The following is a 10,333-nucleotide window of genomic DNA, read 5'->3' as shown; positions in this document are numbered from 1 at the left end:
TCACTTAAGGTTGCGTCCCGGGGAAATGTAAATGAGGAACTGCAACCACCCTTGAGGTCAGCGACTTACAAGACAAGGAGAGATATGTAAGTAACATCAGCAACCCCTTGTAAAGTCGTCGCATTTGCATATGACCCGCATGCATGGACCGACTGCCTTTGTAACTGTAAGCAACTGCAGGACATTTCGGGTCATTGCTTGAAACCAGTTCTTCTTCCTTGGCTAAGCGCCAGGCTAACCAACGCTGACCTTTTTCCGCTAGCCAGTGCCAGCCAGAGCCAGCTATAAAATAAATATAAAAAAAGCCGTGTAACCGGACAGTCCACTTTGCTGCCAGACGGGGCCGTGAGAAAATGATCTACTGACCTGGGCCAAGGATGCAGTCGCTGTGGCCTCTTTGTCTTCGTATGCAAATCTTTTGCAGCAGTTTTTCAAATTTCACGCCAATTCATTGCCTTTAAATAAATAATGCGCCAAAATTATGAAAAGTCACGATCTACTTATTTATATAAACAGTAAGCTGCAGATAAATGGAGAGAGAGAGAGAGAGGGAAAGAGTTGGAGAGAAAAGGGAAGGATCTTAATGAGCTAAAGTCTAATGTTTATGCTAATTTGGCGCTCAGAGTTTTCCTTGCGCCAAGTCCCAGCGATGCTCGCCATGACCGCCCTGTCGATCTGTCCAAATCACCTAAAGACAATAAAAACCACTTCATAGTAAGTCATGAGCTGTTGTTGTTGTTGTGGCTGGCAACTCACCTCGCCCTTGTAACGGTTTGTGCCGCGCTGGAACTCAAGACGTTGCTCCTGCTTTCCAGGCTGCTTTAGTACGTGGCCAGAACTGCGCGAGTTGGGCTCGGAAAAGCGCATGAAAATGTCACTACAGTTGAAGAGTAAAGTTGAAGACGGAAAAGCGTCATTGCCTAGCATTTGAAACATATCAAGACTCGCAGAACTTATGATTATTTGGAAAACCTCAGCGAAAATGTGAAAACTAGTAATAGTTTGAGGACGAAATGTTGGCTCGGGTGGATTGATGTTTTCTCTGATACTTTTCTTAAATTCGGTCTCCCTATGAGAACATGTCTTTGAAAGGCTGCAGAGTAAGTAGTAGGAGGATTTGTTGTGCCAGCTTCTGGCATTTAGAAACATTTTAAGACTCGCAGAAGTCAAGAGGGAATACGGAAATCCTCAGACAGTTTAAAAAGCCATAAGAATCAAGAGTAGGAAAGGTTATGTTGCTTCAGCTTAAAGGATCTACCAGGATCCACTTGGATTATAGTTGACTTATAATTTCAAACCTAATATTTCTTATAGTAACTGATTTACTTTGGACCTGGCAGTAACTCAGATGAGAGGTTTCTCACGCAGGGTCGTCTCTTTTTCTGTGGTAAAGACACTTTTAAGTTATCCAGAATAAATCTTAATCTTATAATAATGTAGGAAACCTCTGTGGCTGATGTAGAATTTAGTAACAGCCTGAAGTATAGTTGGCTTATGATTTCAAACCTAATCTTTCTTATAGGAACTGATTTACTTTGGACCTGGCAGCAACTCAGATGTCCAGGAAGGATTGCCCCTTTTTTTTTGGCAAAGACAGTTTTTAGTTATCAAGAATAAATCTTCATCTTATCAGCACTTATAATAATAAAGGAAACCTCTGTTGCTGATGTAGAATTCAGTAACAGCCTGAAGGAAAAAAGATTAGACTATGTGAGCTTAAAACCTTTCCTTCTAATTAATAGCTGACTTTGACAGGTTTCTGAGAAAGTTATTAAAGCACAGTTTTTGCAATAGTCGTTGGCACTTAGACACAGCTTATAACGAACACTTTAGGAAATTAGAAAGGATTAGAAAGGAGGGTGTAGCTGAGTCTTGATATGTCGAATCAATGCTATAATCTTACTGATAGTAGCGTTTGCCCTTGACTGGCCGCACCTTCGATTCAGCTGCCAAAACGTCTTCATTGTCCGTGTAACGACGTGCACGATCTGCGCCCAGCTCCAACAACTCCTGTTGTCGAGCGGCACGGGGCAGGACATGTAGCACGTTGCTGGTGAAGAGCGCTGGTGGTGTCTGATACAATTGCTCCTCCTCCAGTCGACGCTGTTGCTCGAGCTGTGGCTGATAGGGTGGGGCTGGGGCCGGGGCCGGGGCCGGGGCAACCACCTGCAATGGGGCGCCTCTAGCTCTTTGTATGTAGTTACCCTCGTGACGATGCTTGGCCAGATCCCCATGTGGCGCTATTGGACGTTGGGGCTGTGGTTGTGTCTGCGGTGAATACTGGTTGGGTGGCGGTGGCGGTGGCGGCGGCGGCGGCGGCGGCGGCTGTTGCTGCAACGTATGCTGCACCAAATGGTGATAGCTGGGCCGGTAACTGAGCACCTGGAAGCTGGGTGGCTGTTGTTGAAAATGCGTGGCCGGCGCGGGTGCCGAATAGGGCGTGTATTCCAGACGCCGGAGCAAAGGTTGCGGCTCGTATGCATAGTAAAGCGGTCTAGCGGGTTGGTGATAATAATGCGCTTGAGACTGCACTGACACCAGCAGCCAGAGTTGCTGGAGCAACAGTCCAATAGTTGGGTTCAAGGCTTGCTGTTTCATGGCCTACCTTCGCGTTGCACTCTCGTCAAAATTGTGGCAACATTTTGACAACAACATTGGCATTTATAGTTGGTACGTTTTGATCTAATGCAGTGTGGGGTCTGGGGCTTGGCCGGCCACACCAAAGCCAAAGGCAAAGCAATACCGGAAGTTAATGTTGGAAGCAGTCAAGTGTGAAATCGATCGGAGCTGCAACTCGATGCCCCAAAATGCTGCAGCAATGCGTTTCAATTGTGCAACGAGACTACAGAGTGAGGGAAAATATTGTTATGAGTGGAAGTTTTTATTTTCCGCTTCGGTTTTGTGGCTTTTCAACACGTTACGTTGGCTTATATAAACAGGCAGCTGGCAACCAGCTGCCCTTATACGACTACACCAAACACTCAAGGTCAGAGACACAACAAGGAGACAAACAACGATACAAAGCACCAAGGAGTCTAATTCAGTTCCAACTATTGTCTATTATGCAAAAATATCAACGCTTCGAATGACCGTTAGAATGGCACCAATAATGCCGCCTCTCGCTGATTGGCTGAGCAAAAGTTTCGCATAGCCTGTTGCACAGGTTCAGGGGTTGTTTCCACTTAGGGCTGACCTATAGCAGTACCGTCAACCCCCTGTCAACGCAACCCTTAAGACAACCCGGCCACAAGACGCAGGCTTTGTTGCTGATCTTGCGCAGCTCCTTAGCTCATTCGACTTCTGAAGTTGAAAGCCAAAGCAACCAAACTCACTGAGAAAACAAAACCACGCTATATACTTGTATTGTGAAAATAAATTAAGATTATTCACGTTTTCGAACAGTAAGTTTTGTTTACAAGTAGTCATAGCATTTATTTATAGACCCGTGGTCTGTTTTAACATATTCAACTCTATAAACTCCAGATCCACTAAAGTTTATACAACACATGAAGAGAGAGGTGGTTGAGAGAGCGTGTGTGTTTGTTGAATTTGAGTTTAAAGTTTTTTTGTTTTGTTTTGAAATTATAGTAAATAATATACGGTTATAATACAAAGATGTGACATCAGCGTCGTTGGCACATCGATAACTGCGGCAACAAGTTTTCAGTGCTTTCGATTTCGAATTTGTCATTAACAATACCTACAAGACGAAGTTAGCTGGACCCACAGAGACATAAAACAAATTATGAACCCGGGGCCATATCAGTGTGTGTGTGTGTGTGTGTGTGTTTAAAGATCGCGTCTAATCATCCATGTTGACATTGTTCATGCGCATTTTGGCAAAGTCCTCGAAAACAATATTGTCATCATCATCCTGATAGTAGCCCTTCACATTGCGATGCTGCTCAATGGACTTCATCTTCTTCATGGCATTGGAACGCTTCTTCTCAATGGTGCCTAGCGGGGAATTACAAGTAGGAGACTATTAAACCCACAATTTTTCTTTGAGCTTTGCTGAACTTACCAGGTGCTGGTTGCAAGAGCTTGAAAGGCACATCTGTCTGCATTTCACCGCCCAGTGTGCCGCAATTCAACTTGATGCGCACCGAGTACGAGATGACTATACCGCATGCATCACCAGTGGACTTGCCCTCCTGGACCATGGTCGAGGAGGCTAAGTTGACATCCTCATCCTTTAAGTGACCGTCCAGCGCAATACCTAAGAGGCGAAGTAGATTAAGCAATGTCTTGAAGCTTCTTCTAAGCAGGCGTTGTCTCACCATGACGATCCTTGTTGTTGGCCGCCAAGGGTATCAAGTAGAAAGTCTTTGTCAGGTTGGCTCCTGGTGTGATGGGACAACCCTCTTTGGTCTCCAGCTGTGCCACATGTTTGCTGAATTGTGCATTCACCATTGTGATCTCGGTGTGTTGCACAATGAAACACTTGATGCTCTTAACCGATTTCTTCGAGTTGTTCGACACCTGAACGGTGGCAGCCACTTTCTCGCCATGATAGTAGATCTCACGGTCCAAAGTAACTTCCAGGCTGATCTTACCGTTCGAGAAGGTGAAACCCTTGCTCACCAGCGAGCTGGGCAAGCGCTGGCCCCGGTTCAGAGGTGCATATTGCAGCTTCTTGATAACCAGACTGACCATGCTGCGCTTGTGCTGACGATCGTCCTCCGAGTCAGCAACATAGGCACGAATGGTGTACTCCACACCGAGGGGCTTGCCCAAATCGTCGCCCTCCTGCTGCAGTGTAACCGAGCTGGGCGAGTTGGGTGGGAAATGGAAGGTGAATGGATGCGCATTGTTGCCCAATTTTCGCACCAGTTTCTCCTGCATGGGCGTCATCTCCATATTGGTGTTAGTCATGGGCACAATCTGTTCCCGTGAGAGTATGAGCTCCTTTGAGAACTTGACGCCCATGACCTCGTCCTCTTCGCGGCCATAGCGATAGATGGTGGCCAGCTGACCGAATACCTTGCGGTTCTTGAGATATTCCGGTTCCACAACAATCACACCGTCCACAGGATCGCAGTAATCCAAATGGTCGATAAAGTCACGGCGGCCCAAATAAAAGGTAACCTTGCCGTTGGGAGTCGCTTTCTTGAAAACCTTCACGGACACAACCATGTCGAGTACTCTTTTATGTCTCTGTTACTAGTTTTAAACGATTTACAAGTATATATTTTATTCTCGCGTCGCGTGGAACCTTCACAGTTCTTCGGTTCGGGAACAATGCAAAATTGCCGGGCCATACAACCTGCTTATATACCTTTGGCTCGGCCATGCCCGTGGGGTTTCAGCCAACACTAAATGGATTTACGCGTTATGCAGCTATTTTTGTGTAAACAGCAACAGACAATAGCAAAGAATCGGCCAACATATGTAGATTCTTTGGGGGAGGTTCTGCGGCCCATCCAAGCCAGCTTTTACACAACTTGTGCGCAGTTCTGTTAGCACGTTTTGACCAAATTGGCTAATGTCAAGTGTCGCAGAGCCGTCGAAGTGCCGCAGTGTCGCGAAGAGGCCTGTCCCGACCTCGTGCGAGGTCAGCGCGTGCCAAACGCCACACTGGCAAAAGTTCAAATCAACGATGAATGTCTGTTATGCGAGCATTAAATAGCCGACATCATGGCTCCTAATTGGGGATTAGCATTTGATTAACTATTACCGCATGTCGCGTAATTGTTGCTGAACATGTGTGTCTGGATGGATTGGATCGATTGCCAAACAGATCCAAGCGACTAGAATTTAACCATTTACTCAACTAAAGTCTGAGGGAAACCTTAGAAGTTTTGGCTGCACTGGGACAGCGTGTTATAAATCAAAGATCGATATATTGATTGCATTTTTCTTTCATTATTTCTCTGACTAAGCGAGCTGGTCATTGGAAGTGGATGAAGCAGGAAATTAATAAAGTCTACATCAATTATTTCTCACTCTTTATTTGCAGCCAACACACAAACCACAAACGACATGCAAGCACAGACACACACCACCGTCGATCGTCATGGCTACAGTCTGCGCTTCTCACCCTTTGAGGCCAACTATTTGCTGCTGGCTACCAGGTGAGATTTACTTTATACTTATAACCAGATGTTCCTGAACAACGTTTTTGTTTTAAAAATAGGTAACAAAATACACCTGAGTTGTAGATATGTAGGTCAAGCATAGGAATTGTCCAATTACATGTAGGAATAAGATATTATTTAAGATTATGTATCCCTGGTACGTTAATGTGCGTCCTGCCCTAACTTTTAAATGAATGATCGATTGTAAACGGGTTATCGAACAGAAGTTGAGTTGTGAAAACAGAAGGAGAATTGTCGCATGGATTTTTGTTAAATTTAAACGGTTAAAAGTATTTTTTTATACTTTAAACCAAGTGTTTATGTCCCATTAAGGAAAACTAAGGTACAAAAATAGGGAGAACAATCCCATAACGCATTCAACCTACACACACATATATGAAACCAAACTTTAAAAGATAGCCTAGTACCGAGCTAATACTTCAGTCAGTTAAAGCAAAGCTAAAGTATAGTAACTGAAGAAGTGAAGGGCAAGTAATCTGAGATGTACTTGGATGGTGAAATTGTGTCGTTGAAAATGTGGGATAGAACGTAATCTACGAAGAAATATCACCAATAAAGCCACAACCTTTTTCAATCCAAAGATATTGAAACACATTTTTTAATAGCATTTTGCATCCTAAATTTCATAATAAATATACCTGTGTCTAAACATTAAATTTATTTAAATACCTTTAGTCTCGTGATCAAAGTATTTCGTAAAAACGAATCATCGACATCGAATGAGAGAAACAATCAGATCTTTATTTCGGACATACACTCGCACTCATAAAAAAAGCCGAGAGTAATTTTGTTGAAATTTACGTTTTTCTTTTGAAAATCAGATGATAGAGAAACAAAACAGGCAATAGTTGGCGCTCAAAAAGCGTTTAACCTAGCTGTTATATTCAAAAAAGAAGTGAAATTTTCGCTTCAGTAGTAATAATGTTTTAGAAGTCATTCATCAAATCCTTGCGTTATGGATAAAAAGCTGTAATGAGCAGAGCTGCAATCTTCTGTCTATTCTGGCCTTGGATATCAATTCTGTTATCTTTTATCAAAGGGCCTCCAGACGGCCTCATCCAAGAGCGAACGTTTTTTAAACCGATCTCTCAACTGCAGTTCAGTTTTTAGTAAGAAACCCCTTCTTCAATTAGGATGAATCTCTGTAAGGAGTTTGTCCGTTTCTCTTCTCTCTTATTTTATCTGTTTCCTCAAAAAAGGCATTACTTGAATTCCACTTTTTCTCTCTTTCCAGCCAATTGTACGGTCTGGCCGGTGGTGGTTCGCTCTTTCTGCTTGCACAGAACAACCAAACAGATGCTACTGCAGAGACGAAAAAAAATCTCACAGAGCTATGTCGACTGGAGTGGTCCGACGGACTGTTTGACGTTGCCTGGTGTCCGTATGGAGCCGACATAGCTGCCACAGCCTCTGGCGATGGTTCGCTGCAGATTTGGTCCGGCTTGGATGCGGAGGCGGCGACGGCACAGCAGACACCGAAAGCACCGCTGATCTGTTTGCAGGAGCACAAGAATGAGATCTACAGTTTGGATTGGGGAGAGAAGTGGAACTATCATACTCTGCTCTCGGCCAGTTGGGACTGTACACTCAAGCTGTGGGACTGCAATCGACAGCACTCCATAACGACGTTTGTGGGACACAATGATTTGATATATTGCGCAAAGTTTTCGCCACTCATAGCGAATCTCTTTGCGAGCGTAAGTACAGATGGACAATTAAACTTATGGAATTCTCTTGATCTTGCAGGTAAACCACTGATGAGCATCGAGGCGGCCCATGACAGCGAAGTGCTGGCCTGTGATTGGAATCATTTCGATCGCAATCTGCTGGTGACTGGCGGCTCGGATGGTCTGATTCGTGGCTGGGATCTGCGAAAGATGCGGACGCATGTCTTCGAGCTATACTCTGGGGATTTTGCAGTGCGACGCCTGGCCTGTTCGCCACATTCGGCGTCTGTCTTAGCCTCGGCCAACTATGACTTCACCACACGGTAAGTGGGAGAGTACAGTCTCAGACATAAAGATATCTCTAATGTGAATTATTTGTGTAGGATTTGGAATCTGGAGCAGGGAGAAGCTGCAAAGGAAATCAATGAACAGCATACGGAGTTTGTATGCGGACTCGATTGGAATCCACATCGAGCACATCAGCTAGCCGATTGTGGCTGGGATGCCATTACCAACATATATACGCCCAAATGCCTAACGGATGTGATCTAAACTAGGTATCTACGAGTAAATGCGAGCGATTCTAATGCTTTCCATGGGCCTTAATCAACTGGAAGTAGAACTGCTAATCTGTAACTGTTTGTGAAACTGGAAATGGAATGTGATAAAGGCGCGTTTGGCGCCAAAATAGCCAGGCCCTAAACCAAGTCCATCAAGACGACAATGATAGCTGAGCTATGCCGGGCCCACAAAGAAAATGAAAAGAAACTCCCTCTAAGGAAACGACGACCTGTAAATAGTGCAAGTGAAAGACAAATACATGCAGGTGCTTGAAATGTCAATAAAAGCTTAAATACATACTTGTATCATTATTATATACCGAAACCAAAGCCACTGTTATGTTTCTTTAACCTTAAATAAATACTATATGTACGATGCGGGCTATAACGAGAACCACAAACTTAAGAAGCAAAGAAGTTCACGTAGGTGTCAAAAATTTAGTAGACCTGCTTCGTCTTTGTACCTCTGTCTCTTAGTCGAGCCTGAGGGCCCACAAACATGCAATAAAGCGCTAATTTAGTGTAAGCAACAGAACTACCAACTGGCATTCCCAGAATTGACCAACTCTCAGCTTATTCGAACCATCAACGAAAGCAAATGCTGTGAACGAATGGCCGTTGGCTGAAGCGAATCCTTGATGGAGTCCTGTCTTTAGTCCCCGCCTGAGCTTTGACAACGACTTCAGGCGAAAATGTGTCAATATTTGTTTTGATGACAATTAACGCTGATTTCTTTTGACAAAAATCTCCACCGGCTGCTGTTGTCACTGTAATTATACGCATCAATTTTGTGCTTTGCCAATAGCCTTCAATCCAGTGCAAAAAAAAATTGACATAAAAACTTGTTTGTGTTCAAAAAAATCAAATTGCTGAAACGTAAACGTTCAATTCCGCACCGATAAAATGGTTGGATTATTTTCAAAAGAGAAGCTGGCAAAAATGGATGCCAATGGCAGTAAATAAATGCTTAGCATGTTTAATGAACAATAAGTTGAAAAGAATTAAAAACATAAAAGAAGTATAGTATAGTATAGCTGAAATATTACCAACTAATTGTGGGCAATTTTTAAAAAACATAAAACAAGCATTTAGCGGGCAACTGCGATACCAGCAAGCTTTTGTCAAGGTAAACAATTTCAAAAAGCACACCTAGCGGTTACAATTAACAAACAGCGTGCGAGGCTGCCGGACTGAGTTAAATTGTAAATGTCCAGTGACATAGCAGCGAGCTCTTATTCGCGCTCAATTATAATCGCGATTAATGCACGTTACTTTTTTCAAACTTGGCCTTTAAGATTTCGTCCCTTTAGAAATGAATAATAAATGTGAAATGACTGTAAAATAAAGCGTAAAGGTTTTGTTTTGTTCAGCAAGTAAATTAGTATAATTGTTTTGCATTTCCTAATAGAATCTAAAGATTAATTAAACACTGAGTTGTTGTAAATGATGATCATGTAGCAGGCGAAAGATTATGAGCGATGAGGCTGACGAGGACGCCAATTCAGAGGGGGCCACATAACCCGATGCTGAAGCAAAAATGCGCGTAGACGATGATAAAGACGAAGATGAAGATTATGTGAGAGGAAGTTAAAACGGATTTGACTTGAGCTAATGGGACGTAACTAGAAGGAGGAGGAAAAGGAAGACAAATCAGTGCCGAATATTGGCATTGAAAGGTAAGTTAAAGTTGAAAGTGCAAACATTCACAAACATTCACATCTGTCCGCTACTTGTAGCGACGAAAAAAGCTAAAAGATGCCACAGAAAGGTGTAAAGCCACAGGTGGCCAAGGCATCAGAGAAATTCACAAGTGCCGCCACCAGCCCAGTAAAGGCATAAGCGGTTAAAAAGGAGCCGGGAGTGGTAAAGAAAGTCGCGTCTAAGACACCAGTCGCTAAGGCGGTCAATCGGCCTGAACAAAACACAATGTCTTGGTCAATGTGAAGCACACCTCGGCAGCAATTATAAGAGCTGCCACCAAAAACTGTGGCCAACGAAAGCAAGTGAG

The 10,333-nt window shown here is 43.6% G+C and overlaps 3 protein-coding genes across 3 annotated transcripts; 1 reads left to right on the top strand and 2 right to left on the bottom strand.

Moving 5' to 3' along the window:
- Nucleotides 1-563: 563 nt before the first annotated feature.
- Nucleotides 564-2,598, bottom strand: LOC115632742 (pre-mRNA-splicing ATP-dependent RNA helicase prp28). The gene is made up of 3 exons (XM_030529989.1): nucleotides 1,904-2,598; nucleotides 757-877; nucleotides 564-688 (listed from the first exon to the last, which is right to left on the bottom strand). Exons 1-3 carry the CDS (start codon nucleotides 2,596-2,598, stop codon nucleotides 620-622), a joined length of 885 nt encoding a protein of 294 aa, XP_030385849.1. The 3' UTR covers nucleotides 564-619.
- A 793-nt stretch (nucleotides 2,599-3,391) lies between these two features.
- On the bottom strand, nucleotides 3,392-5,216 carry LOC115632315 (phosrestin-1). Its single transcript, XM_030529416.1, has 3 exons — nucleotides 4,281-5,216; nucleotides 4,025-4,219; nucleotides 3,392-3,957 (listed from the first exon to the last, which is right to left on the bottom strand). The coding sequence occupies exons 1-3, from the start codon at nucleotides 5,134-5,136 to the stop codon at nucleotides 3,803-3,805; spliced, it is 1,206 nt and encodes a 401-aa protein (XP_030385276.1). The 5' UTR covers nucleotides 5,137-5,216; the 3' UTR covers nucleotides 3,392-3,802.
- Nucleotides 5,217-5,759: 543 nt separating this feature from the next.
- On the top strand, nucleotides 5,760-8,583 carry LOC115632907 (peroxisomal targeting signal 2 receptor). Its single transcript, XM_030530197.1, has 3 exons — nucleotides 5,760-6,074; nucleotides 7,333-8,088; nucleotides 8,149-8,583. Exons 1-3 carry the CDS (start codon nucleotides 5,983-5,985, stop codon nucleotides 8,315-8,317), a joined length of 1,017 nt encoding a protein of 338 aa, XP_030386057.1. The 5' UTR covers nucleotides 5,760-5,982; the 3' UTR covers nucleotides 8,318-8,583.
- The last annotated feature ends 1,750 nt before the right edge of the window (nucleotides 8,584-10,333 follow it).

Source organism: Scaptodrosophila lebanonensis, unplaced genomic scaffold (assembly GCF_003285725.1).
Source record: "Scaptodrosophila lebanonensis strain 11010-0011.00,11010-0021.00 unplaced genomic scaffold, SlebRS2 tig00001415-arrow-pilon, whole genome shotgun sequence".
NCBI classification, from domain to species: domain Eukaryota; kingdom Metazoa; phylum Arthropoda; class Insecta; order Diptera; family Drosophilidae; genus Scaptodrosophila; species Scaptodrosophila lebanonensis.
Note: the sequence above shows the minus strand (reverse complement) of the source record. Positions and strands in the feature narration are given on the sequence as shown.

Coding starts and splice junctions, on each gene's coding strand:
- LOC115632907 (XM_030530197.1), top strand. CDS start 5,983: ATGCAAGCACAGACACACACCACCGTCGATCGTCATGGCTACAGTCTG. Junction 6,075..7,332: donor TATTTGCTGCTGGCTACCAG/GTGAGATTTACT, acceptor CTCTCTTTCCAG/CCAATTGTACGGTCTGGCCG. Junction 8,089..8,148: donor AACTATGACTTCACCACACG/GTAAGTGGGAGA, acceptor TTATTTGTGTAG/GATTTGGAATCTGGAGCAGG.
- LOC115632315 (XM_030529416.1), bottom strand. CDS start 5,136: ATGGTTGTGTCCGTGAAGGTTTTCAAGAAAGCGACTCCCAACGGCAAG. Junction 4,220..4,280: donor CAACAACAAGGATCGTCATG/GTGAGACAACGC, acceptor TTCGCCTCTTAG/GTATTGCGCTGGACGGTCAC. Junction 3,958..4,024: donor GCTCTTGCAACCAGCACCTG/GTAAGTTCAGCA, acceptor ATTCCCCGCTAG/GCACCATTGAGAAGAAGCGT.
- LOC115632742 (XM_030529989.1), bottom strand. CDS start 2,598: ATGAAACAGCAAGCCTTGAACCCAACTATTGGACTGTTGCTCCAGCAA. Junction 878..1,903: donor AAGGGCAAACGCTACTATCA/GTAAGATTATAG, acceptor CTTCAACTGTAG/TGACATTTTCATGCGCTTTT. Junction 689..756: donor CAAACCGTTACAAGGGCGAG/GTGAGTTGCCAG, acceptor TATTGTCTTTAG/GTGATTTGGACAGATCGACA.